The following is a 27,621-nucleotide window of genomic DNA, read 5'->3' as shown; positions in this document are numbered from 1 at the left end:
CAGTCTGAATTTTGGTCTAAAGTAACTCACATGACTTATACTTTTTTCATTAAAAATGGATTGGATGTATATATATATATATTTCAGAAGCAGATTCATCAGTCTGGATGCACTATTATTTTAGTATTATTTGCTATTATGAACACTGGATTGTTGCAGTAGAGGATCTTTCCTCTGACTGTATGTAAGTTTCATCTCAATAATATTTTCTTGTTCAGGCCAAGTAACATTAGACCGCCTCGCTGTGACCTGTAGTCAACAGAGTATTTGTGCTGTGAAGGGAACAGAAGTGACACTGAGGTGCGTTCACTCCAAAATCAACACTGTGTTCTGGTTCAGTGAGAAACAAAGTACAAACTGGAGAAAAAACAAAGAACCTGAAGATTTGACTTTAGACTCAGACTACTCAGGACGGGTGAAACAGATCAGCAGTAATTACCAATCAGATCTCACAATATCAGACGTGAGAGAGCGAGACTCTGGAGAATATCAGCTCATGTTCATCATGAATGATGGAGTTAAACATCTCAGCTCAGTGGCCGTCAGTCTAACAGTCACAGGTGAAACTGAATCGAGATTCTGGTCTGAGATTCAGCTGTTTTCATTTGACATGTGATGAAGTTTTCTTAATCTTTACTCTATTCAGTCTTGCAGGTGAGGATGAATCCTGCATCTACAGACCTGAGAGATGAGACAGTAGAAGTGATCTGTGATTCTTCCTGTGATTTGACCTCTGGAGTTCACTATTACTGGATGAAGAATAGACAGTATTTCAGATATACACAGTCCCCCAACATGTTTGTGTCAGTCGGCAGAGATGCTGGCAGCTTTTCCTGTTCTCTTTATCCACATAATGAACATCCCTCCTCTTCTGTGTGTGAGTTTCACATAATACACACAGTGTGGTGCTGTTTGTTCATACATGTGTATATTTAAACAGATACATTTAAACTGTGAGTTTTGCATGTTAATCTGTGTCTCTTTCAGGCATTTCTAAGAGTGGCTGCTGGGATGTGATTTACACCTCTAGAAGAGTCTGTGCTTTGGTGGGCTCAACAGTAGACATTTCCTGCACATACTCACATCCCTCTGGTTATACAGTATATAAAACATTCTGGCATTACGTTCGGCCTGGTGACTTTAAGGATCTGCGTGAGGAGCATCAGTTTGCTGGTCGTGTGGAGTATGTGGGGAACAAACTGAGAATCAAAGAGCTCAAGATCAGCGACTCTGGAGAATATCGATTCAGGTTCATCACTAACACGACAAACGGCAAATACTCTGGATCACCTGGAGTCATTCTTACTGTTACAGGTAATCATAATGAATTTGATCAACCGTGAATGATACGATATTAATGCCACCAACGGTGGGAAACTGTTCACAGACAGACTAGAGTGCCATTATATCAAGTTTTTATTTTCAATGTCACTCAAATTCACTGTTAAGCTCAGCTTTATAGTACTTTAATTCTGTGCTTCAGATACACAGGTAACAAGAAGCTCCTACACTGTGGTTTTCTCATGTATCACTCTTTTTAATTGCATAATAAAATAATTGCAGTACAAATCAATATTTGATGTCCATTCATTTGTTTTTTGGTAAGTAGAAATGCAACAGGCGGTATAATATGCAGTCAGATGCCTGATGCCTCTGCTTCACATCTGATTTTTTTTTTTATAGTTACCATTTTTATATCAGTGTCAAGCACTAAAGTCCAGGTTACCCTGGACTGTCCTGTTAGACCAATGAGCTGGCGGGAGTAGGAACACAATTGGTTGGTTCTGCTAAACAACTGGTTAATCATACATTTTGAGATCAGTATTTTGCCAGCAAAAGCTTGACTTTAAAACGGACATGGTGTTTTTGCACAACCGCTGACCATGAGAACTGTTATGGCCTTGACTATAGCCCTTGTGGGTAAGTAGCCTGCAATGCTGTTTTAAATGTCACCATTTGCATGGATAAAAATATCATAATTTGACAAAATAGACACTGTAGGACTTTATATTAAATTAACATGAAACTTTCTCTGATATTTCAGCAAGTCAGCATGTGAATCTTGGTAAGCAAAGTGGTTAATCATTCTACTAGTGTGTTTACCAATGGCAAAATAAGATTTTACTATGTGACTTATCTAAAATGCTATTTTGCACTTTTAGTTCCTGATTTGGCAGGCACTCAGACTTATGTGTACAAATATGAGGCTTTGCTCTTCAGTGGTCTTCACCAGGAAGGTCTGGCCAAAGCTGGCATTAAGATCAACAGCAAGGTTTCCATCAGGGCTGTTTCTGAGAATACGTTCCTGCTTAAGGTGCCAGAAGAGTTTAAAGACAACATGGAGCTTTGTTCTGTTACTGACCTGAGATATAATTGGAAAGAAGCACATAATCATGCAAAGTTTGCCTGTTTGTTTCAGCTCTCAAATCCTCAGCTGTTCGAGTACAGTGGTATCTGGCCCACAGATGCGTTTGTTGCTACTAAGCTCACCTCAGAAGTGGCTGCTCAGCTTCAGATTCCTATTAAGTTTGAGTACACCAACGGTGTGGTTGGAAAGGTTTTCGCACCTTCTGTGGTCCCAACTACCGTTATCAACCTGCACAGGGGAATTCTGAACATCTTTCATCTCAACCTCAAGAAGACCCAGAACATCTATCAGGTTCAAGAGGTGAGACTGGCTGAAATGAAGTTTGATTATCAATAATATGCATCTTGATATTAAACCTGACTCTTCATTCTGATGTAGGATGGAGTTCAAGGCATTTGCGAGACCCAATATCTGATCAGTGAAGATGAAGGAAGCAACCACACCACCATCACCAAGTCTAGGGATCTTACACTTTGCAATGAGAGGATAATTAAAGATGTTGGCTTGACTTACATTGAAAAGTGCACTGAATGTCAAAAGGTCAGGTCAAAATTTTCATGTCATATTTTCTTCTCAATGCTTTAGATTCCGGGATTTCAACTGAGAGAGGGTCTGTTACCTTAAAAAACTCAAATATACTATATAATTTAACAGAGGGTAAAAAGTCTCTCTGGAGCTGCAATCTACAGCTACATCATGAAGCCAACACCAACTGGTGTTATGATTACTGAAGCAACAGTCCAAGAGATTCATCAGTTTACAAATCTATATGAGATTCATGACGCTACCCAGATGGAAACTAGGCAAGACGTTTGCTCATGCACTCTCGTATGGAATTAAGTATATCTGTGTTTTCATTTTTTTATGTGGTAACCCAAGTATATACTCAATATTTCAGACAAACCTTGACCTTCCTGGAGATGATGGCATCTCCCATAATTCCAATCAGTGCTGAATATTTAGCCCGTGGAGCTTTACAGTATGAATTTAGCACTGAGACACTTTGGAGTCCAATTCAGCTCATGAGAATCAGTAATCCACAGGCTCAAGTAAGGACATATTTCATATTATTATTATTGTTATACATTAAATATATTGACTGCATTGTTAGGTTTTTATCCTAAATTATAGTAGTATTTTAATTCTCTCTTTTTGTTTTACTGGTATTCGTTAAGGTAGTAGATGCTCTGAATCATCTGGCTACCAAAAAACTGGAAGAGGTCCATGAAGATGTTCCACTGAAATTTATTCAGCTCATCCAGCTTATGCGTTTTGCAAGTCTGGATGCTATTGAGGGAATCTGGTCTCAATTTAAAACCAGACCAAATTTCAGGTACAAATATTCAATATTCACTTTAACAGTCTAAAACATTTATTTGCAAATTGTCACTCATTTTTACTCCTCTAAGGAAATGGATCTTAGATGCTGTTCCTGCAGTTGGCACCTTAGCTGCTCTAAAATTCGTCAAGAAGTCATTCTTGGCAGGCGAACTTTCCATCCCTGAGTTCACTCAGGTCCTTCTGGCCACTGTGCATATGGTCACTGCTAATTTGGACACCATTAAGATGTACTCTGTGCGTACACTCGTATGTGATAATTGACTCAAAGCTTAAACCACTTATTTAGCATGCCAAATATTGTCTGAACTTGTTCTATAAATGTTATAATCAAAAAAGGGTCTAGCTTTGAGTCACAAAGTTCAAGAAACACCTGTTCTACGTAAGGTTGCCATGCTTGGCTATGGGACAATGATTGCCAGGTACTGCAGTGGATCTCTTGAATGCCCAGTGGAGCTTTTGAAGGTAAAAAATATAATTCACTAATTGTTTTGCTTGACTTTGTTTGGAATGTGGACAACTTCCTCTTTTTTTCAAGCCCTTCCATGAGATTGTTATCAAGGCGACTGCTAAAGCTAACACTTCAGAGATGATTTTGATTCTGAAAGTGCTGGGCAATGCCGGTCACCCTGCTAGCATTAAATACATCACAAAGTTTCTACCAGTATTTGGGAACCAAATACCTCTGTTTCCCATGAGAGTTCAAATGGGTGCAATTTTGGCCCTGAAGGCTGTTGCCAAAAAGGAACCCAAACTGGTTAGTCAGATATTTTTGAGTCATGCTTTGCTTTGTCATTCTGATTGTGAGTTACTTTAACTTTTGTTTCTCAGCTCCTCCCAGAAGGTTATAGATGTCTCCCTGTTTAAGAAACCAACAAACTGATGAGTTGAATTATGTGTTTTAATTAGTAACACATCTAAAACCTTCTGGTATATAGGTCCCAAGGACTAGAGTTAAGAAACACTGGTTTACTACCCTTATGAAAAAGAAGTTTATTCAAGTGTGCTATTAGTATACTTCTTTTAAAGGGGTCATATGATGTGATTTAAATTTTTCCTTTCTCTTTGGAGTGTTACAAGTTCTTGGTGCATAAAGAAGATCTGTAAAGTTGCAAACACTAAAGTCTCAAAACCAAAGAGATATTCTTTATAAAAGTTAAGAGTTAACCACGCCTACCTAAAACGGCTCATTCTAACACGCCCCCACATACCTACGTAAAGATCTGGGAAGATTTGCATAATGCCGCCCAAAACTAGGCCGCTGTGTTTTTCATTGCCACTGATGATTCAAACTCCGATCACAAATGCAGACAGAGTTTTATGTTTATTGCACGATGCAATGCAACGCAACGCGTAAAAAGACAGTATAAGTCATTATAATCAGTAATTATGTCCCCACTGGATGCAACAAATGCCTCGTTTGTAATGGGTTTTAATGTTTATGTCTCGTCGCTCTGGCCAGACAGGGCATCAAAGTATGTGAGGGGCGTAACATTTCAGTCACATGCTTGAGGTATTCGGCCAATCATAACGCACTGGATAGCTGGCCTATCACAGCACACCTCGCTTTTTCAGACCGATGAGCTTTGTAAAAATCGACGCATTTCAAAAAGGCTGGGCATAGCGGAGAAACAATAATGTACAGTATGTGGAAAATAATGTGTTTTTTTTTACTTTAAACCGCATACACACATTTCATTACACCAAATACATAAAATAATGTTCTTTTTAGCAGCATCATATGACCCCTTTAGAAATATACTTAAAATGACATTCTATACTTAGAAAAAGTCTAAATATATTTGAGCGATACTTATGCTTCGGGAATCCATGTTTTCATTGTTATCCGGTAGGGGCGCTATTATACACCTTCTGTACAGAATTTCCAAAACACAAGCGAAGAAGAAACCAAAACAACAGATGCTTCCACATGTAATCTAACATGATCAGGGGCCTGTGCCATGATGGTAGTTGAACAAATACAGAGCTACAGGATTAGTTTCGAGTTGACAAAACCAAACCACTCCAATCCGGCTTTGTTGGTACCATGATGCTGATCATCAACTTTCTTTGTCAACTCAGGCTTTGATCCTGAGTTTGTGGAGCATGTGTACATGAATGCATGACATCACTGGCAAACAGCCAATGACGAGCCTTGCTTAAAGGTTAAGGTTTTGCTAAAGGTTAAGAGATTGAAGAATGTGATGAATTGAAATGCATTTACAATTTAAAAAACGTACTTTTTAATGAAAGTGGACAAATAAAATAAATGATCTTGCTCTATCAGTGCAGTCACAAGTGAAACTTGTTAAGTTAGTGTATATAGTTGAAAATATACAGCAATATAGATTCGAACATGTAAGGTCACATGTAGTCATTTTTAAAAAGCGTTATCTATTGATTCTACAGCTTATTTATACATACAATCTGTATATATTAACATTCATTTAAAATAAATTATTTATAATAACTGTTAAACTAAAAGTGCTTGTGTGTAATGGATTAATAATAATATAAATCATATAATTATATAAATCATATAAAATAACTAAGTAATTATCATTAAACCCAGACAATTATTATTATTTTTTTTAGTACTAGTGACCTTTAATTTGGAGCAAGAGAAACTGGGGGAGTGACTTCTTTGCGTCAGACATGTGTCACTTTGCTCACATCTGATTGGTCCAATTTCAGTTTGAGATCTCTTACCCAGAACATAACCTGCCCCGGAGCAGGTTAGCCGTGGAGTGTAAGTTACCAAGGCAATGAAGGCCGTTAAAAGCCAAGCCACTTTCATGGTACCTAAAACCCAGGATTGGCGCAAACTAAACTGAAATGTACCTGGCTAGCCAGCTAATCTGGCTTCATGGTACAGGCCCCAGACATAAAACAGCATCAAAACTGTGTAAGGTTATGGAATAAAATGTCGACCCATGAATAGGTAATGACTGTCAAGCTTTGGGGTGTTGATCGACTCCATCTACGTTTTGATTATCACTCTGAATCCAATTCATAATCTTTTTTCAGCTTTTTGTTCAAAATGTTATTTATTTATTTTATTTATTTAATGAAACCTACCCACATTCAAGTGTTTATAAAAAATAATGCATGAAGCTAGAATAAAATGTTTTTGTTTACCCTGTTTTTTTCATGTTTGTATGTTCAGATATTCATATAACAAAATATATACAAATTAATACCTAAATAGGGACATAGTAGTATACTTAAAGTATGATGTAAAGTTCACTTAAAGAAAACTTAGGAGTATACTTGCAGTATAAAACTACTAAACTAGTACTTTACTGAGACTATACTTCAAGGTTTCAGTAGACCTATTAGTTCACTTTTAGTATAGCTGCAGTACAAACTAAAAAATAGATGTAAACTAGTTGTGTACTCAAAGTTTACTACTGTTATACTTAAAGTACACTTAAAAGTATACTTTTATAAACTAGAAAGTGGGCCAATTTAGTCCCAAGGAGTATTGAAATAGTACACTTACAAGTATACTACTAGTACACTGATATTTGTATACTTACTACATAAAGTATACTTAAAAATATACTTGAACTTAGGTATACTTAATAAAATAAACTTGAAGCATACTTCGTTTGGGTAAGGGTATTTGAATTTAATTTTGCATTTCAGGTCCAGAATGTAGTTCTGCAGATTTTTGTAAACAAAGATCTCCACCCAGAGCTGCGCATGGTCTCGTGGATTGTGCTTTTTGAGACAAAGCCAAGCATGGGTCTGGTTATTACTCTTGCACGTGCTCTACAGAAGGAACCAAATCTACAGGTGGCCAGTCTTGTGTACTCGCACATGAAAGCCTTGACAAAGAGCACACACCCTGAGTTTGCTCTAATGTGAGATTATGCTAACAAAAGCCAAAATGTGTTCCAACATATTGATGTTTAAAACTTCAACATCGACAATCCACCTTGGTCTTTTTCAGTGCCGCGGCCAGCAGGGTTGCCATCAAGATATTAAGCCCAAATCTGGACAAACTTAGCTTTCCTTACAGCAAAGCATTTCTCTTGGATGGTTATGAAGGTAAGAAAGTTCTGTTGATCTCCAAAGGTATTGCATGCCAGGTGATGTTTCCTCTAAAAAAACTTACTGATTAGTTCCGTTGTTTAGTTCCTCTCATGGTAGGTGCTGCCAGTAGTGCTTTCATCATCAATGATGCTGCCACCATCCTGCCCAGAGCTGTAGTAGCTAAAGCACGTGCTTACCTGGCTGGAGCTGCTGCTGATGTTCTTGAGGTGAGTAAATAAGATACAGGAAAAATCGAGTACTTCTTTATTTTATTAATTTCTTAAATTCCTACCCGACCTCACTGAATTACTTTCTTTCAGGTTGGCGTCAGAACTGATGGAATTCAGGAGGCTCTTCTGAAATCGCCATTCCTGCATGAGGACAGGCTGCCCAGGATAATACAAGTTCTAAAAGTTGTAAGTGTGGCATATTATAAATGTAATTCATGGAGTGTTTTTTAACAGTTACATATTTTTTGTTGTTTATTTGGCATGCTGCAGCTAAAAACATTCAAAGCCCTGCCAAAGAAGCAGCCCCTGGGCTCGATCTATGTGAAAGTTCTTGGACAAGAGATTGCTTTTGCAAATGTCGACAAAGCAGTTCTTGAACAGGCAACACAGGTATATTGTGGTAATATCACTTCATATGAACCAAAAAACTAACTAATTTGTGTTGTCCTCCTAAACTTTTGAGAACGTTCAAAATGGAGCTAACCATCAAATTTTTTCTACAGCTTACTACTGGAGGCAATATACCTGAGCTGGCAGGGGAAGCACTTAAAGCAATGCAGAATGGCACTGCCTTCCAGTATGCCAAGCCCCTACTGGTGGCTGAAGTGCGTCGCATCTTCCCATCAGTAGCTGGTGTATCCATGGAGTTCAGTTTGTATGCTGCTGCAGTGGCTGCTGGTAATTTGAAGGGTAAGAGTTTCAAAAGTGCAGTAGTCTATTTATAGAGTGATTGGAAATAGGGAATTACATTTATACAAATGCACAATATTTAATAGAGAATGCACTTTAATAATTAAACTTTTTTTTTTTTAAATTTGCCATCATGTCCAGTCCAGGCTATTATTACACCACCTCTAACTGAAACCATCAGTGTTTCTCATCTGATGAAGACAGATGTGAAGTTAACCACTGAAGTTTCACCAAGCATTACCTTACAGACTTTTGCTGTAATGGGAATGAATACTGGTTTTATTCAAGCTGCATCCATCGCGAAAGGAAAGATCCATACATTTTTGCCTCTAAAAGTGGAGGCAAAGTTTGACATCACAAAGGCTAATTTCAAGATAAAGGGTTTTCCTATTGTACTTCCAGTGCATGCTTTGACAGCACGGTACAGAATATTTTGAGTAGACTCATGGTCAATCTTTTCACCATGCTCTATCTCATTACTAAAGTGGCTTTTTGTGATTCTTGTCCCACACTAGTTTTGAAACTTTGGCAGCAACAGGAAACATCAAGGCGGTCAATGCAGAGAGAATTACACCCATTGTACCAGAGACTGCAGTTCTGAAACATTCCCAAGAAGCATATACCTCAATGATTTCACCTGGAGATTTGGTAAAATAATAAGGAATTTGTATGCCTAATTAATGTTAAAAATGAATTTCTTTATAATTCTAATTTGTTTTATTCATCCCTACATAGTCATCAGAAACCATTAAAACTGTTATGTCACCAGACGAGGAACCTGAACTGAGGACTAGTGTTCCAGTTCACAAAACACTTTGTTCTGTTGTACCTCACATTGGAGTTAATGTATGCATGGAGGTTATGTCCTGTGATGCCACCTTCATCAAAAACACCACAATTTATAACATGATTGGGCAGCATGGAGTACATATTAACATAGTTAGAGGCAAGTGTCTGAAGTCAAATCTTCAGAATTTCACTAGAACTATGTTTGTTATTGAAAATGTGTTGTCTTATAACCTATTTATTGACAGCTGATGGTCCTGCTGTTGAGGGACTAGAGCTAGAGGTCCAACTAGGCCCAAGAGCTGCTAAAAAGCTCCTTAAAGAAATCAGCTTTGCTGACGTGAAGACTCCCAAGGTCAAGTCCGTCCTGCAGAAACTGAGGAAAATCCTAGAGGGCGATCAGAGGAACAAGAACTCCAGTTTCTTTAGCCATAATAAATTATTTTACTCTCAAAGCACCAGTAGCCACAGCTTTAGTTCCAGCAGATATTATTCACTTGACATTATAATTTCTAAACTTTAAAACTAACAAACAAAACTAAAACCATCAGCAGTCAGCTCTCAGCTCCACACATACAAGAACTCAAACCAACCGCATCCATTGCTAAACCTCCCCTCCCCTCCTTCTGTCTCCTCACTGAGGCAGAAGTATCTAAACTTTTCCTCTCTAGCTATCCTACATCTTGTCCTCTAGACCCAATCTCCTCACACCTTCTCCAAGCTATCTCTCCTACACTTTTACCAGCACTCACACATTTCCCCACCACATTCAAGTAGGCTCGGGAACCCCACTGCTTAAAAAGCCTGCATTAAACTCCTTCCATTCATAGTGAAAATACTTGAACGAGTTGTTTTCAACCAGGTATAATTTCTTTCACATAATAACCAACTGGACAATAACCATTCAGGTTTCAGAAGTGACCATTCAACTGAGACTGCTTTACTGTCAGTCACTGAAGCCTTGTGGATTGTGAAAGCTGATTCCAAATCAGTTCTCATTCTGCTGGATCTTTCTGCCGCATTTGAAACTGTAAATCATCAGATTCTTCTGTCCACCTTCTCATCACTTGGCATCAAAGAGATTCCACTGTGCTGGTTTGAATCCTATCTCACAGGAAGGTCTTTCAGAGTTCTTATTATATAGCACATCAACTGGTCACAGGGGTTCCTCAGGGATCAGTTTTTGGACCCTTCCTCTTCTCCATATACACTACATCACTGGGACCCATCATACAAGCACTTGGTTTCTCCTACCATTGCTATGCTGATGACACACAGCTGTATCTGTAATTTTAACCAGATGATCCAATGGTAGCTGCATGGATCTCAGGCTGCCTGGTGGACATCTCAGCATGGATGAAAGTAGGGGTGTGCGATATCACGATTTTTGCTTGTGGACAGTTAAAATGTTTTATTTTTATATTTTGTTACCTTGTAAGGCTTTATGGAATGATTCAAATTCCAAATTATGGAAATTAGTTTGGCTATACTGCTCAAACAACTTTCAAGATAATAAAACCAACATGACAAAGAATCTTGATGATTCTTGATTCGTGAATCCTGATTTTCCTGAAAAAGTTCGGTCAAGTTTGTTCAGAAATCTTGTAATCTATGATGACCAGCTTACTTTCAAAAATCACACTGGAAAAATGGCTCGATCATGCAGGTTTGCATTGCACAACATCAGAAATATCAGGCCCTTCCTAATGGAGCATGCTGCACAACTTCTTGCCCTTGCATTTCTAGGCTGGATTACTGCAGTGCTCTTCTGACTGGACTTCCATCATGTGCAATCAAACCTTTACAAATGATTCAGAATGCAGCAGCATGACTGGTCTTCAACAAGCCCAAAAGGGCCCATGTCACACCTCTCTTTATCTCCCAGTACTGGCTACCGTTTGCTGCTCGCATCAAGTTCAAGATATTGATGCATGCATATAGAACAGCCATGGGCTCAGCACCCTACTTAACACTACTTACACTCACTCGTACAAATCTATATCCACTCCAGCAGCCTGAGATCTACAAGTGAGCGACGCCTCATGTTACCATCACAGAGAGGCACAAAATCACTTTCCAGAACATTTTCATTCACTGTTCCGTGCTGGTGGAATGGTCTTCCAACCCCCATCTGGAATGCTGAATCCCTGACAATTTTCAAGTGACAGCTGAAAACATCTCTTTCATCAATATTTGACTGCATCCTAATTTAAAAAGAAAAAAAAAACCATTTACTTTCTCTTTCCTTAATCCCTCCCTGTCTAGCTTGTACTAATCTGAACAATGTCTGAAACCTTGTATTACAAGCACTTCCTATGTTTACTTGCCGGTTACACTTTACAATACTGGTGCACTAATAAGCATTCATTCATCCTTAACTAATGCACAGATAATCATGAGTTAATGCACGACTTATTAAGAACTAATTCAGTCATTAATGATTACTACATCAGCAATAAAGAGTCTATCTGATTAATAGATTAAGAATTATATGAATTGCTATTAAGTAAAAGTGTCATCATGTATTAATTCCTTAATAACATATAGTATTAACTAATAATGTAAACTAATGTGTTAACTACCACAAAGGGTCAAAGCTATGTATTTCAACTTCCAGTGGTCTGCTTTAATTAATCATTAGCTAATGATTTGCAAAGATATCATTATGTTATGACTTGACTTGTTGTGGACTGGATGAAGGGACAGACTTGTGGACTCTGTGGAAAGGCTGATGGAGAAATCAGACAGGAGTACACCACACCCAGTGGAGACCTGACCAAGAGTTCAGTCAGCTTTGCCCACTCATGGGTGCTTCCTGCTGACAGCTGCCGTGATGCCAGCCGTAAGATTTGTCAGACACTGTGTATTACAAAAATGTCATTTGTTTTAAAGGCATTTTAAAAAATAAATATCTTTTCTCTATCAGAATGCCGCATGAAACTTGAATCTGTGAAGTTGGAGAAGCAGGTAATTTTGAATGGACAGGAATCTAAATGTTACTCCATTGAGCCTGTGTTGCGCTGTCTGCCAGGCTGTGTACCAATGAGAACCACACCTGTCACTGTTGGATACCACTGTATGTCCACTGGTAAGTGACTTGATTACTTGTTTGCTGACTGATATGACTCTAGTCCAGTAATCCTCAAATGGTTTTGATTTAGAAAGCAGATTTTACATCTTAAAATTCAAAATGATTAACATAGGCTGAAAGGGAAAATATTTCATTTTGGTTAATAATTGTTGCTCCCATTTTTTATATATATTGTGTTCCAGACTCCAACCTCAACATGTTTGGTGGAATCTATGAGAAGAGTATAGACTTGAGAGAGACTACAGATGCTCATGTGGCCTGTCGCTGCATTGAACAGTGTGCTTAAACCTACTTCTTGGTTCAGTAGCACTTAATAAAACATTTTTTAACATTTTGTAAATTAACGCCTTCATTTCAATAAATCTGAACATGCATTCTCAAAATTTGTCTGCTCAATATTTTTCTTTTTTATTTAAAAACTGGTGCATGATTTCCTACTGTTGTCTACTTCTGCTGTAACCACCATAGATACTGAGGGGAACACACACAGCAATGGGATGACAGATTCTTATATTTTAAGTCATGAAAATAGAACATAAGGGGCATTCACAGTGAAATACTAACTGACACTAGATATTCATCTCCTATACTGAATATTAAGACATTCACCAGCACTAAACTAAACAAGTAAATACTACTCTGAATGATTTTTAGAATTATGGACCAAGTCTCAGAATTAGTATCTCTTGACCGTTGTATTAATCTGTGTAATCAATCAATCTACATATCGGTCCTACTTTCTATATTTTAATTCAAGTTTGATATTGCCACCATCCTGAGTCTCAATGCATATGTCAAGAGAAATGGCCTCTGAGGACTTAAGTATTACTTTTATGGTCAAAAATGTTTGATTGAAGGCTAAAATCACAGGATTATTCAGTTAGCAAGAAAGGCAAACATTGCTTAGAAGAAAAATAAACCAGTTAGTCCGTATAGCAATATACCCTAAATCCAATGCAATGTTATCTTAATGTACATTGTCCCTTGCACTGGGATTCACACAAACGTTTCCCCAAGAAAAAAATGAATAATTATGGGGAAAGGTAGTAGCATTACTTTTCAAATAAAATGGAATAGATTATATTCTAAATTTGCCACAATTATGAGCGATTAACATGCATACTTCTTCCTAAATAATATACATTGTAATAACATTGAAAAATAAGCACTTACTTAACATTATCTTTAACTTGACATTATTATTATCTTATTATATTATTATTATCTTTAACTTGATATTATTCACTTGACATTATAATTTCTAAACTTTAAAACTAACAAACAAAACTAAAACCATCAGCAGTCAGCTCTCAGCTCCACACATACAAGAACTCAAACCAACCGCATCCATTGCTAAACCTCCCCTCCCCTCCTTCTGTCTCCTCACTGAGGCAGAAGTATCTAAACTTTTCCTCTCTAGCTATCCTACATCTTGTCCTCTAGACCCAATCTCCTCACACCTTCTCCAAGCTATCTCTCCTACACTTTTACCAGCACTCACACATTTCCCCACCACATTCAAGTAGGCTCGGGAACCCCACTGCTTAAAAAGCCTGCATTAAACTCCTTCCATTCATAGTGAAAATACTTGAACGAGTTGTTTTCAACCAGGTATAATTTCTTTCACATAATAACCAACTGGACAATAACCATTCAGGTTTCAGAAGTGACCATTCAACTGAGACTGCTTTACTGTCAGTCACTGAAGCCTTGTGGATTGTGAAAGCTGATTCCAAATCAGTTCTCATTCTGCTGGATCTTTCTGCCGCATTTGAAACTGTAAATCATCAGATTCTTCTGTCCACCTTCTCATCACTTGGCATCAAAGAGATTCCACTGTGCTGGTTTGAATCCTATCTCACAGGAAGGTCTTTCAGAGTTCTTATTATATAGCACATCAACTGGTCACAGGGGTTCCTCAGGGATCAGTTTTTGGACCCTTCCTCTTCTCCATATACACTACATCACTGGGACCCATCATACAAGCACTTGGTTTCTCCTACCATTGCTATGCTGATGACACACAGCTGTATCTGTAATTTTAACCAGATGATCCAATGATAGCTGCATGGATCTCAGGCTGCCTGGTGGACATCTCAGCATGGATGAAAGTAGGGGTGTGCGATATCACGATTTTTGCTTGTGGACAGTTAAAATGTTTTATTTTTATATTTTGTTACCTTGTAAGGCTTTATGGAATGATTCAAATTCCAAATTATGGAAATTAGTTTGGCTATACTGCTCAAACAACTTTCAAGATAATAAAACCAACATGACAAAGAATCTTGATGATTCTTGATTCGTGAATCCTGATTTTCCTGAAAAAGTTCGGTCAAGTTTGTTCAGAAATCTTGTAATCTATGATGACCAGCTTACTTTCAAAAATCACACTGGAAAAATGGCTCGATCATGCAGGTTTGCATTGCACAACATCAGAAATATCAGGCCCTTCCTAATGGAGCATGCTGCACAACTTCTTGCCCTTGCATTTCTAGGCTGGATTACTGCAGTGCTCTTCTGACTGGACTTCCATCATGTGCAATCAAACCTTTACAAATGATTCAGAATGCAGCAGCATGACTGGTCTTCAACAAGCCCAAAAGGGCCCATGTCACACCTCTCTTTATCTCCCAGTACTGGCTACCGTTTGCTGCTCGCATCAAGTTCAAGATATTGATGCATGCATATAGAACAGCCATGGGCTCAGCACCCTACTTAACACTACTTACACTCACTCGTACAAATCTATATCCACTCCAGCAGCCTGAGATCTACAAGTGAGCGACGCCTCATGTTACCATCACAGAGAGGCACAAAATCACTTTCCAGAACATTTTCATTCACTGTTCCGTGCTGGTGGAATGGTCTTCCAACCCCCATCTGGAATGCTGAATCCCTGACAATTTTCAAGTGACAGCTGAAAACATCTCTTTCATCAATATTTGACTGCATCCTAATTTAAAAAGAAAAAAAAAACCATTTACTTTCTCTTTCCTTAATCCCTCCCTGTCTAGCTTGTACTAATCTGAACAATGTCTGAAACCTTGTATTACAAGCACTTCCTATGTTTACTTGCCGGTTACACTTTACAATACTGGTGCACTAATAAGCATTCATTCATCCTTAACTAATGCACAGATAATCATGAGTTAATGCACGACTTATTAAGAACTAATTCAGTCATTAATGATTACTACATCAGCAATAAAGAGTCTATCTGATTAATAGATTAAGAATTATATGAATTGCTATTAAGTAAAAGTGTCATCATGTATTAATTCCTTAATAACATATAGTATTAACTAATAATGTAAACTAATGTGTTAACTACCACAAAGGGTCAAGTCAAAGCTATGCATTTCAACTTCCAGTTGCCTGCTTTAATTAATCATTTTTAAATTAATTACAAGAATATTTGTAAGGATGGGTAAGTTGAGCTGCACACGAATATTAGCACAACAGAATCTGAACTACTGGACATGATAGACCATTCCAAATCCATTCGTCCTTCGTATTGGAAGTAGTGCAAGCGCTAGGAGAGAGTCAGAAACAGAAATGGGCATCAGTTTACTGTCAGGGATTTATTGTGCCGTGTAGCGTCGCGCCAAAACAATTTCACTGATTACAATGGGTTTTGTTGTCTTTGGTTGTGTCACGCTGCTTGTGTCCAATGTAGACAAGGTGTTACAAAATACCAGTGTCTGGCCGCATGTTCTCAGTGTCCTGCCTTTGAATTCCAGAACTCAAGCTTCAACCAGATATATTCCTGTGCCATAAACAACAAGCCACAGGATGCCCGTTTAGCTAGTACAGTGGAATTCTGGTTGTAGATGGCTGGAAATTTAAATCCATGGTTCAGTGTGGATGTCAAAACCAAAATGTCATCTTACTTAATGAGTTAAATGGCATGTGCCTCAACAAGTCAAGTCATAACATAATGATATATTTGCCAGTCATTTGATTAATTAAAGCAGACAACTGGAAGTTGAAATGCATAGCTTTGACTTATTGTGATAATTAACACATTAAGTTACACTATTAGTTAATACTATATGTTGTTAAGGAATTAATGCATGATGACACATTTAATTAATAGCAATTCATATAATACTTAATCTATTAATCAGATAGACTTTTTATTATTTGCTAATTTAGTAATCACTAATGAATGGTTTAGTTCTTAATTAGTTGTGCATTAACTCATGATTATCTGTGCATTAGTTAAGAATGAATTAATGCTTATTGCTGCGCCCATATTGTAAAGTGTTACCCTTGCCTCTTTATGATGAATCGCTTGTTGTATCTCTCAATTGTAAGTCGCTTTGGATAAAAGCATTTGCTAAATGTATAAATGTAAATGAAAATGTAATAGGTAGACAAATATGGGCATACTGTATCAAAGTTTGAGACAAATAGAGTTGCAGATGTTGAATACTGGCATGAATAGAAATTGAATAAAGTTAATCATTAATTTCATACCATTTTTTATTGGAATGAATTAAAATCAGAATTAAATTAATTAAAATGTATACATTTAATAAGTCCCGCAGAAACTTTAAATTCATGATGAAAAGTACTGTAAGTAGAGACAGATTTTTTTTGTATCAAGTTTGATGTACATGCATATGTAACAAATTACCAAAAAAGAAGAAAAAAAAAGTGGACTTGGTTTTCATCCATCCATCCATGGATTTTGAAATGTGGGTGTTCTAATAAAAAATAAATGCGAGCTTGCAGTCAATTGTGGAGTGGCGTGTTTAAGCAGACTAAATGATTGGAAATGATTGCCATCTACAAAAAAGTGCTAAAAGTCAATCATATCATAACAATGCTGAATGGCTGTCACAAGCACAGACACGGTCCTAAATATTTTACTTGCATAATAAGAATAATATTGTAACAAAGTTCATAGATCGGGGAAGAAGGAGGTGAGAACTGGCAGACATTTAACATAAATTTAATAACAAAATAAACAACAACAAAAGTAAGTGGCAGTCCCTCATGGATGACTGCCGCATAAACATAAACATAAACAAAAGCACAACTAAAATGTCTAAGGCCTGGTCCTCTCTCTTCTTGCACTGTCGTCACTCCTCCTTTAAGTCTTCCGGAGCTCCTCCATGGGACTCAAGACCGGTGAGTGGTGCAGGTGTTATTTATCATTTCTCATTATCATTTACTCATTATCATTTACTCCACCAGCCTCACTCCGCTCTCACGGCTCTCAGCCCCGCCCCACTCATATATACATTTTAAAATGTGAATGTGATATGGTCCTTTCTTTAATATTGACTTTAACAAGTTTTGATGGCATGAGCCAGGGTAACCTAACCTAAAACTAATAGTCTTATGCCAAATCTGTCAACATTGTGTACTTTGAGAGTACTTTGAAGCTACAAGACAGCAGAGCAATCCCCAATGCAATACTACCATCAGTGCAAATGAGACTGGGCTAATCAATAGAACTGAACTGCTTAGTGCAACCCACAGGACAGTGGAGCACCCTTCCTTGAGGACTATCCAAATAACAGAGCAATTTCTAATTGTCTCTCCCGTTTTAAGAAAAACAGTTTTCATGCAGAATAGGCTTCAACCCTTCTAAAATAAATGAAAGTAGGAACATATAATAGACATTTCCTTTCTTAAAGGGATAGTTCACCCAAAAATTAAAATTTTATGTTTATCTGCTTACCCCCAGGGCATCCAAGATGTAGGTGACTTTGTTTCTTCAGTAGAACACAAACAAAGATTTTTAACACAAACCAATCACTGAACAGTATTTATATCGTTTTTCAGTTTCTTGCACAGACCGATCGTTTTGTGTCTTTACACATCAATGTATCATCACGAGCGGCAGGGTTTAATTTGGTTTTGTTTGTGTATGTTTTTTTTACTCTCAAAGCCGTGATTCCCATTCACCTCCATTATAAGACTGACAGACTGCAATGGTTTGTGTTAAAAATCTTCATTTGTGTTCTACTGAAGAAACAAAGTCACCTACATCTTGGATGCCCTGGGGGTAAGCAGATAAACATCAAATTTTCATTTTTGGGTGAACTATCCCTTTACTGATGACACATGTAACAGGGTTGCTGACGCCTGTTTTGAGTGATCACCGTAGATGGACAGGGCTTGAATATGTCCAGTGTATGAAATATATACAAATTTGCATTGAGCCAATTAAAAAGAATTATAAATATATATAATTTTATTACATGATTAAAAGCAGCAATTGTAACATTTATAAAATCATAACTTTTCATCTTTATCCTTAGGTAATTGTACGTATTCTTTACATCACAATCCTGTGAACCCAGTCACAAAAATGTTACTCCCTGTGTAGAAATATATACCCTATAATATACAGGTGCAAAACCTGCAAAAAAAAACTGCATACATTTATATGTAATAAAGAACTAATGTTAGCTTTTCTCTTAACTTTTTTTGCATAAGACATACAAACTGACACTATTACATTTTTAAAATTTATTTTGAGTTCTGCACTCTGCCATTTTTTTCACTTGTCCTTCAAGGCTGGAGTTCAGGGAGTGTGCAGGACCCACTATGTCATCAATGAGGATCCAAAGGCCAACCACATTATTGTCACCAAGTCTAAGGATCTGAGCCACTGCCAGGAGAGAATCATAAAGGACATTGGCTTGGCATACACTGAGAGGTGTGCTGAATGCACAGAGGTAATGAAGAAGACCGGAAAGAACTGAAATATTTATTCAATTAAAATGCCAGAAGTCAAATGGTCCCATACTATTCTCTCAACAGAGGGTCACGAGTCTGATTGAAACTGCAACTTACAACTACATCATGAAACCAGCTGCCGCCGGAGTACTAATCGCTGAGGCAACAGTTGAAGAAGTGCATCATTTTTCACCCTTAAATGAGATCCATGGTGCGGCAATGATGGAAGCAAAGTATGATTGATCATCTATGACATTTCTATTAAAAATATGAACTAACAATATTCCTAACATACCGCATTAACTTTAAGTTTAAAACTGAAACTTAATTGAGTTGAAAATTTCAGACAAACCTTGGCTTTTGTTGAGATTGAGAAGACCCCTGTTGTTCCAATCAAAGCTGATTACTTGGCCCGTGGATCCCTGCCGTATGAGTTTGCAACTGAGATTCTTCAGACTCCCGTTCAACTCATGAAGATCAGTGATGCCCCAGCCCAGGTATAATTCATTCCTTAAAAACCTTTAAAAAAATCTCTGAGACAAAGCCTTTGATCCATGTTGAAGACATCAACTGAGTGTTGCTCCTACTTTCTCTAGATTATTGAAGTCCTAAAGCACCTTGCTGCAAACAATGTGGCCATGGTCCATGATGATGCTCCCCTTAAGTTTATTCAGCTCATCCAGCTTCTGCGTGTTGCCACCTTAGAAAACATCGAGGCTATCTGGGCTCAGTTCAAGGACAAACCAGTTTACAGGTACAATTTGTGAACAATAAGTTAATAAGAATATACTACTAGGGCAGTTTTTATAATGAATACATTTTTATAAATGAATCTGTTAGGCGCTGGATTCTGGATGCTCTTCCTGCTGTTGGCACACCAGTCATTGTAAAATTATTAAAGGAGAAGTTCCTGGCTGGTGAATTTACCATTCCAGAGTTCATTCAAGCTCTTGTGGTTGCTCTGCAAATGGTCACTGCTGATCTGGAAACCATCCAGTTGACAGCTGTGGGTACATCTAACTACACTCAAAACGCTGTTCTTTAAATGTTGCCTTAAATAATCGTTCCACATCTTCTCAAACAGAGTTTGGCTTTGCACGAGAAAATCGCCACAATCCCAGCTCTGCGTGAAGTCGTAATGCTTGGATATGGTTCCATGATTGCCAAGCACTGTGTTGCAGTTCCCACTTGCCCTGCTGAGCTCCTCAGGGTAAACACCTCAAGCCTTCCATACATTTCTGACAGGGACATTCTTTTTAATATTTGTCTAATTATATGTGCCTCAAACTCTTCAGCCCATCCATGAGATTGCTGCAGAGGCCATTTCCAAGAATGACATTCCTGAAATCACTTTGGCTCTTAAAGTCCTCGGCAATGCTGGTCATCCTGCTAGTCTTAAACCCATGATGAAGCTCCTACCTGGACTGAGAACTGCAGCTACTTCTTTGCCCCTTAGGATACAGGTTGATGCCATCTTGGCCCTGAGGAACATTGCCAAGAAGGAGCCCAAACTTGTAAGTGTCAGACATTGTAGAAATTAATAAAAATATGATTATGCACATTTTATTCCAAAAATAAACAACCTTGTTTTCTGATTCAGGTTCAGCCAGTGGCCCTACAGCTTGTATTGGACAGAGCTCTCCATCCCGAAGTGCGCATGGTTGCTTGTATTGTGTTGTTTGAGACCAAGCCATCAGTGGCTCTCATCTCCAGTCTTGTTGGTGCTTTGAAGCTTGAGACTAATATGCATGTTGCGAGCTTCGCCTATTCTCATATCAAGTCCTTGACCAGAATCACTGCTCCTGATATGGCAGCTGTGTAAGTACAACAAATTGTTCATATATTTTTCTTTACCACATTGTATGAGCACATGCCAGAGGTAGTCATGGTTGTCCAATTTCAGTGCTGGTGCAGCTAATGTTGCCATCAAGCTCATGAGCCCCAAGCTGGACAGGCTTAGCTTCCATTTCAGCAGAGCCCTTCAGCTGGACTTCTATCATAGTAAGTCTTACAATTTTTATAAGAGAACTAAAAACTTATGTTCTGGGTGTTTCTAAAAATGTGTATAAAAACTTCCTGACACTGAAATATGGAATAACTGCATTTAGCCTCTGTTCATGTGCAGCTACTCTTATGGTTGGAGCTGCTGGTAGTGCTTACATGATCAATGATGCTGCCGCCATCCTGCCCAGAGCTGTAGTAGCTAAAGCACGTGCTTACCTGGCTGGTGCGGCTGCTGATGTTCTTGAGGTGGGGCAACCAAGATTTGTATTTTTTTTTTCTTATTCACGGTTTTAAATGTTTTCAGCCTTCACACATTTGATTCTCTCAAACAGATTGGTGTGAGAACTGAAGGACTCCAGGAGGCTCTTCTGCAATCTCCTGCTGCAGATGAAAGTGTTGACCGTATCACAAAGATTAAGCGCACCCTGAGAGCAGTAAGTTTTCATATCCAGTGTACTGTATAATTTTCTACTTTTAAGAAATATTATAAACATGACAGGCAAAATATATTACTTCTCTTTAACCCCTCAAGCTTGCAAACTAGAAGGCCTTGCCAACCAATCAGCCATTGGCTTCAGCCTACATCAAATTATTTGGACAAGAAGTGGCTTTTGTCAATGTTGACAAGACAGTCATTGAAGAAGCAATACCGGTATTGTGTTGTAGTTTATGTCCAGTCTATCATTACCATATCTTTTTGAGATCTGTCTGACATAAAATTCTCACAATTAGAATTAAGTTTCTCATAAACACTATACCCAGATTGTGACTGGACCTAAACCACGTGAACTGTTAAAGGCGGCACTTAAAGCATTGCAGGAAGGAATTGCCTTGCAGTATGCCAAACCCCTGCTCATGGCTGAAGTGCGCAGAATCTTGCCAACCGCAATTGGTGTGCCCATGGAGCTCAGTTTGTACACTGCTGCTGTTGCTGTTGCAAGTGTCAATGGTATGTTTTTTTTTTTTATTAGAATTTTTAGATCCTTTACTCAGATGTGAGGGTGTAACTTCTTAGGTTGATGTTGTTCTATTGACCATTCTTGTTCAGGCCACCATTACACGACCTCTCCCTGAGGAGATTGAGACCATGACTCTTGAACAGCTTAAGAAGACTGATGTTCAACTCCAAGCTGAAGCTAGACCAAGGTACACTTTTGCAGCTACATTCATGAAGATAAGATATAAAGTGCACAGCAACAGTTTTACAAACAAATCTCCCTTATTCTTATTTCAGTGTTGCTCTCCAGACCTTTGCTGTGATGGGAGTGAACACTGCCTTGATCCAAGCTGCTGTTATGGCGAGAGGAACAATCCGTACAATTACTCCTGGAAAAGTGGCTGCAAGAGCAGACATTCTCAAGGGCAACTACAAGATGGAGGCTCTGCCTGTTGAGGTTCCTGAACATATTGCTGCTGTGAGGTAATGAAATCTTTGTGATGTCAGCGAAGAAAAAAAAGGTAATTCGTTGTAACTGCTCTTTTGTGAAATGTCCTTTACTTTTCTCATTCCGACAGCTTTGAGACACTTGCTGTGGTCAGAAACATTGAAGATCCCACTGCTGAGAGGATTGTTCCCTTGGTACCTGAGTTGTCCCTGCAAAACTCCCAGACATCTTATGCTGGTGATTTGGTAAGCTATAAATACACATGAAGCAAGCTTTGGTTCAAGCTCCATAGTGGAAAGTTTTGATATTTTGTTTTTCTTTCCAGTTCTCTGAGATGCCACCTGAGGCTCCTGTGAGAGCTGCTGCTCCATTCCATAAGACTCTCTGTCTTGCTGTCCCATACATTGAAATCAAGGGATGCATTGAGGTGCACTCTCACAATGCTGCTTTTATCAGAAATGCTCCCCTGTTCTACATAATTGGACAGCACTCAGCCCGTGCCTCTGTGGCAAGAGGTATACTTACAAAAAGAGATAATATTCATGAAAGGATTTTCAGATAAAATGATAATTAACAGTCTGTTGTTTTGGCTTTAGCTGAAGGTCCTGCAGTTGAAAGACTCGAGCTTGAAGTCCAAGTTGGTCCTAGAGCTGCTGAGAGGCTCCTTAAACAAATCAGTCTCATTGATGAGGAGACTCCAGAAGGAAAGGCCTTCCTTTTGAAACTGAGGGAAATCCTGGAGAATGAAGATAAAAATGTTCGTGTATCTTCTGAAAGCAGCAGCAGCAGCCGTATCATCAGCAGCAGCTCAAGCTCCTCCATGTCCAGCTCTCGTATGACTGAGGTGAGGATGTGGTATGTAGTGTGTTGCCAGTATATGTCATTAATAAATATATTTATTTACACAGTCATTTTATGTATTTTCAGACTGCCACCATCATGGAGCCTTTCAGGAAATTCCACAAAGATCGAGTAACTACCAAAAAATACTATTGTCAATATTACAACCTTAGTTTATTATTGTCTATTGCTTATTACTGAACATATTTTTGCTTGCAGTACATGGCATCCCATGGCGCCTCAAAGGCAGTTAGCAGTGGAAGCACTGCATCTAGCTTTGAGAAAATCCAGAAACAGGTGAATAAATTAGTGCCATTTGTTTGTTCATAATAAAACCCAAAGGTAATATCCCATTAAATTGTTTCTAATGGGTTATGCTTTCAGGCCAAGTTCCTCGGAAATGCTGTTCCACCTGTTTTTGCTGTCATTGCCCGTGCTGTGAGAGTTGACCACAAGCTGCTGGGCTACCAGCTTGCTGCTTACTTTGACAAGCCAAATGCAAGAGTGCAGCTAGTCGTTTCCTCCATTGCTGAAAATGATAACCTGAAGATCTGTGCTGACGGTGCCGTGTTGAGCAAGCACAAAGTCACCGTAAGCCTGGAAGTGCAATTTAAAAAAAAATGTCTGGATTTATTTCTTATATCAAAGTAAGTACAAATTTGTTTTCCAGGCCAGGGTTGCTTGGGGTCCAGAGTGCCAACAGTATGCAGTCATTGCTAAAGCTGAGGCTGGTGTACTGGGCGAATTCCCTGCTGCACGTCTAGAGGTGGAATGGGAGAGGCTGCCAATAATTGTCACCACCTACGCCAAAAAGTAATGTTCATAAACACTGAACAACAAATGTATGGAGTAATGTAGAAAGCGACACTGATGTAATAGTTATTATCTGTGTACAACGTTCCAATTAGGCTGTCTAAGCACATCCCTACGGCGGCTCTCCAGGCAGGCTTCAGAATTGAAAGAGTAATGAACAGTGAGAAAAAGATCGAACTGACTGCGGCCTTGCCATCTCAAAGGTCCCTGAATGTCATTGCTAGGATTCCAGAGGTGAAATAGTTTCCTTTAAAGTATGATTCACACAGAGATATAACAAGAAAATACAACTAATTGTTTTTGTTCCCGCTGTACTAGATGACACTGTCAAGAATGGATATTCCTCTTCCCATCGCTGTTCCTATCAATCCAGACGGAACCCTTTCCATTCAAATCGATGAGGACATTCTCTCTTGGATCCAAAAACATATCAAGGAAGAATAAGACATTACATTTGACATTTTCAGAAGAGAATGGGAGCTGTGTTCATGGAGAACTCCTTGACAGTTTAATTGAACACATTATCATTGTTGTCATGTACAGTATGTAATGTAATGCAGTCTAATGCTAATAAATATACTGCAAGTGAAATTGAGTTAACTGCTTTCATTTTATAACACTAAGTAATACTCATAACAGTTTTTGCACTCTTCACAACAAGGTTCAAAATAATAATAATATTAATAAACTACAGCAGTTTGAATTTCTATAGAGGTATATTAGAGACCATACCAAATACACAGTTAAGGTCAGAATTAGTAGCTCTCTTGGTAAATGAAGGCTCTTAGTAAAGAAGGCTGTAAAAATAAATAAATCTGGGGAGGGAGGGAGGGGGTGGGCACATATTGGCCACAACTATTAGCACCCCTAGAAATTATTACGAATAAAATATCTATTAAGGATATTCCCATTAATCTTAAATTTTTTAACACACCAGGGTGACTACAAACATGAAATTGTCCAGCCATCACTTCCTGTTTCGCATGAGAGTATAAATGTAAGGTAACACAAAGGCCAAATTCTCTTAATCATCCATAACAATAGTAAAAACCAAAGAATATAATTCTGGTGTGCTGCAAAAGATTTTTGAGCTTCACAAAATAGAAAGTGGCTGTTAACAAAATAGGTAAAACATTGAAAATTCCCATTTCCACCATCAGGGAAATAATTGAGACGTTCCAATCAACTGGAGATGTTATGAATTTGCCTGGAAGTTGACATGTGTCTATTGTCCTAATGCACGGAAAGGTGGATAGTTTGAGTGGCCAACAAAACTGCAGAAATTAGTTGAGACTTGGGGTCAGAACGCCTATTTATCAAACAGCACCTACATCACTACAAGTTGTTTGGGAGGGTTTCAAGAAAAAAATTATCTCCTCTCATCCGAAAACAAACTCAGTCATATTCAGTTGCCAGACACTACTGGAACTTCAAATGGGACTGTGTTCTACGGCCAGATGAAAAACAAAAAAAAACCATGCCCATAGCTAAATGTACTGCTGGATCTTTAATGTTTTGGGCCTATTTTTCTGCTAGAGGTCCTTGACATGGCATCATGGATCCTATGAAATTCCAACATATAAAAAAATCTACAGTAACTGTTTCTGCTAGGCATCTTATATTGGGCCATGGTTGGATCATCAGCACAATGATCCAAAACAAACATCAAAATCATCACAAAAATGGGTCACTGAGCACAAAATCAAGGTTCTGCCATGGCCATTCCAGTCCCCTGACCTCAACCCTATAAAAGATAAGTGGAGTGAACTGAGGAGGAGAGGCACCAACATGGACCTCGGCATTTGAAAGATCTGGAGATAGAATGGTCTCTGATCTCTTGCCAGGTGTTCTCCATTCTCATCAGGCATTATAAGGAGAAGACTCAGAGTTGTTATCTTGACGGTTGTATAAAGTATTGAATAAAAAGGGGGATAATAATTGTGGTCAACGTGTATTAGGGGAAAACATTTATTTCATAATGTGATGTTCCTTCTATTTTCAATTGTTTTACTTCAATAAAAGATTAGATTTTTGGGATTTTTTTAGAATGGAAGATCAAAACTGTAAACAATATTTAAAGGATACATGTTTTCATAGCCTTCTTTGCTCATATTTACCAAGGGGGCTATTAGTTCTGACCTTAACTGTAACTATTGGCATGACTTGAACATGAACATGAGCTCATCAAGGTAGTCCAATTGGGCTTCAATTTTACTCTAAGTGTTATTTTTTGGTCAGTGGCATCCATAAATCTTTTGTTTAAATATAGGGATAGTAAATTTAGTGATCAAATGCTTAAATACTTTTTTTTTTGGCTGGTTTAAAATCTGCTAGTAAATCCGTCATATTTGTCCAATCCGACTGTTGCAAAAAAGGGCATTTTTTGTTTTCATTAATCTGTACAATAAATTTAAAGGCTGTACTTTACAGTATATATGTAATAGATTAAGTTATTTAAATAGGAAGTCTGTAATAGTACAAATAACATAAAACACACTGAAATAGATTAGGCCTTTACCAGAGCATTTTTGCTTTCACCTGTTTTTCATTCGTTTAATTTTTTCCCCCAAGTACTTCCACCTGTTTTTTTATTTGTTATTTTTTACAATAAGTTAGATACCTTATTTTGGATGTCAGTTCTATGCTAAAATTGGTTTGTCCTTGCTGATATGAGTTGATCTCACTAGATGACAAATTATAAAAGATGAAAGATTGTATTTACAGTCTCTGAAAATATGATTAAATCTTTGAATCACATTGCATTTTTTTTCAGGGTTCTATCACTGTGGGCTTTTAAGTGTGAGATGCCATGCTCAATGATAATGAATTCTACAGCTGTTGAATATTTTGTGGTTTTTTTGTTGGTTGCACTAATATCTTTTTAATGCATTTAATATAAATTACTTGCTTTAAAATTACAAAACTTTCCACGGATCACTCCACGTCTAATTCCAAAGTTCATCTAATGCTATTTCATCAGTCTTTCAATAAAATAAATAAACTAATATGGACTTTAACAATTTTTTTAGATTAAGGGCCAGGGTAACCTAACCTAAAACTGATAGGCTCAGATATGCTTTCAACTCTGATCGGTTAACAAAAATATAATTTTGTATAAAAAATACACAATAAAAATGTAGTTTGCTGTAATATACCTCACTCCATAGCTATATATATAAACTGTAATTCTGTTGTTTCGACATGACGTGATATGACAAAAATGGGGAAAATACGACCTTTTTAAATATAAAAGACAATGCTCTGCATTTCACTATGGACATTGGCCTGAAGAATGACATGATGACAGGCCAGGGTAACCTAACCTTTAACTGATATTTACGT

At 37.9% G+C, this 27,621-nt stretch overlaps 1 protein-coding gene and 1 pseudogene across 1 annotated transcript in view; both read left to right on the top strand.

Annotated features, from left to right (window-relative positions):
- LOC107563537 (uncharacterized) overlaps positions 1–1,766 on the top strand; it is a 4,587-nt gene extending 2,821 nt beyond the window's left edge. Inside the window, exons 2-6 of the mRNA XM_016248439.1 lie at positions 219–560; positions 647–877; positions 988–1,314; positions 1,484–1,525; positions 1,702–1,766. Coding sequence (XP_016103925.1) covers positions 219–560; positions 647–877; positions 988–1,314; positions 1,484–1,525; positions 1,702–1,766 — 1,007 coding nt within the window. The remainder of the gene's footprint in view (positions 1–218; positions 561–646; positions 878–987; positions 1,315–1,483; positions 1,526–1,701) is intronic.
- An 85-nt stretch (positions 1,767–1,851) lies between these two features.
- LOC107563526 (vitellogenin-like) lies at positions 1,852–24,874 on the top strand (annotated as a pseudogene).
- The last annotated feature ends 2,747 nt before the right edge of the window (positions 24,875–27,621 follow it).

Source organism: Sinocyclocheilus grahami, unplaced genomic scaffold (genome assembly GCF_001515645.1).
Source record: "Sinocyclocheilus grahami isolate Dianchi unplaced genomic scaffold, SAMN03320097.WGS_v1.1 scaffold878.1, whole genome shotgun sequence".
NCBI lineage: Eukaryota > Metazoa > Chordata > Actinopteri > Cypriniformes > Cyprinidae > Sinocyclocheilus > Sinocyclocheilus grahami.
Note: the sequence above shows the minus strand (reverse complement) of the source record. Positions and strands in the feature narration are given on the sequence as shown.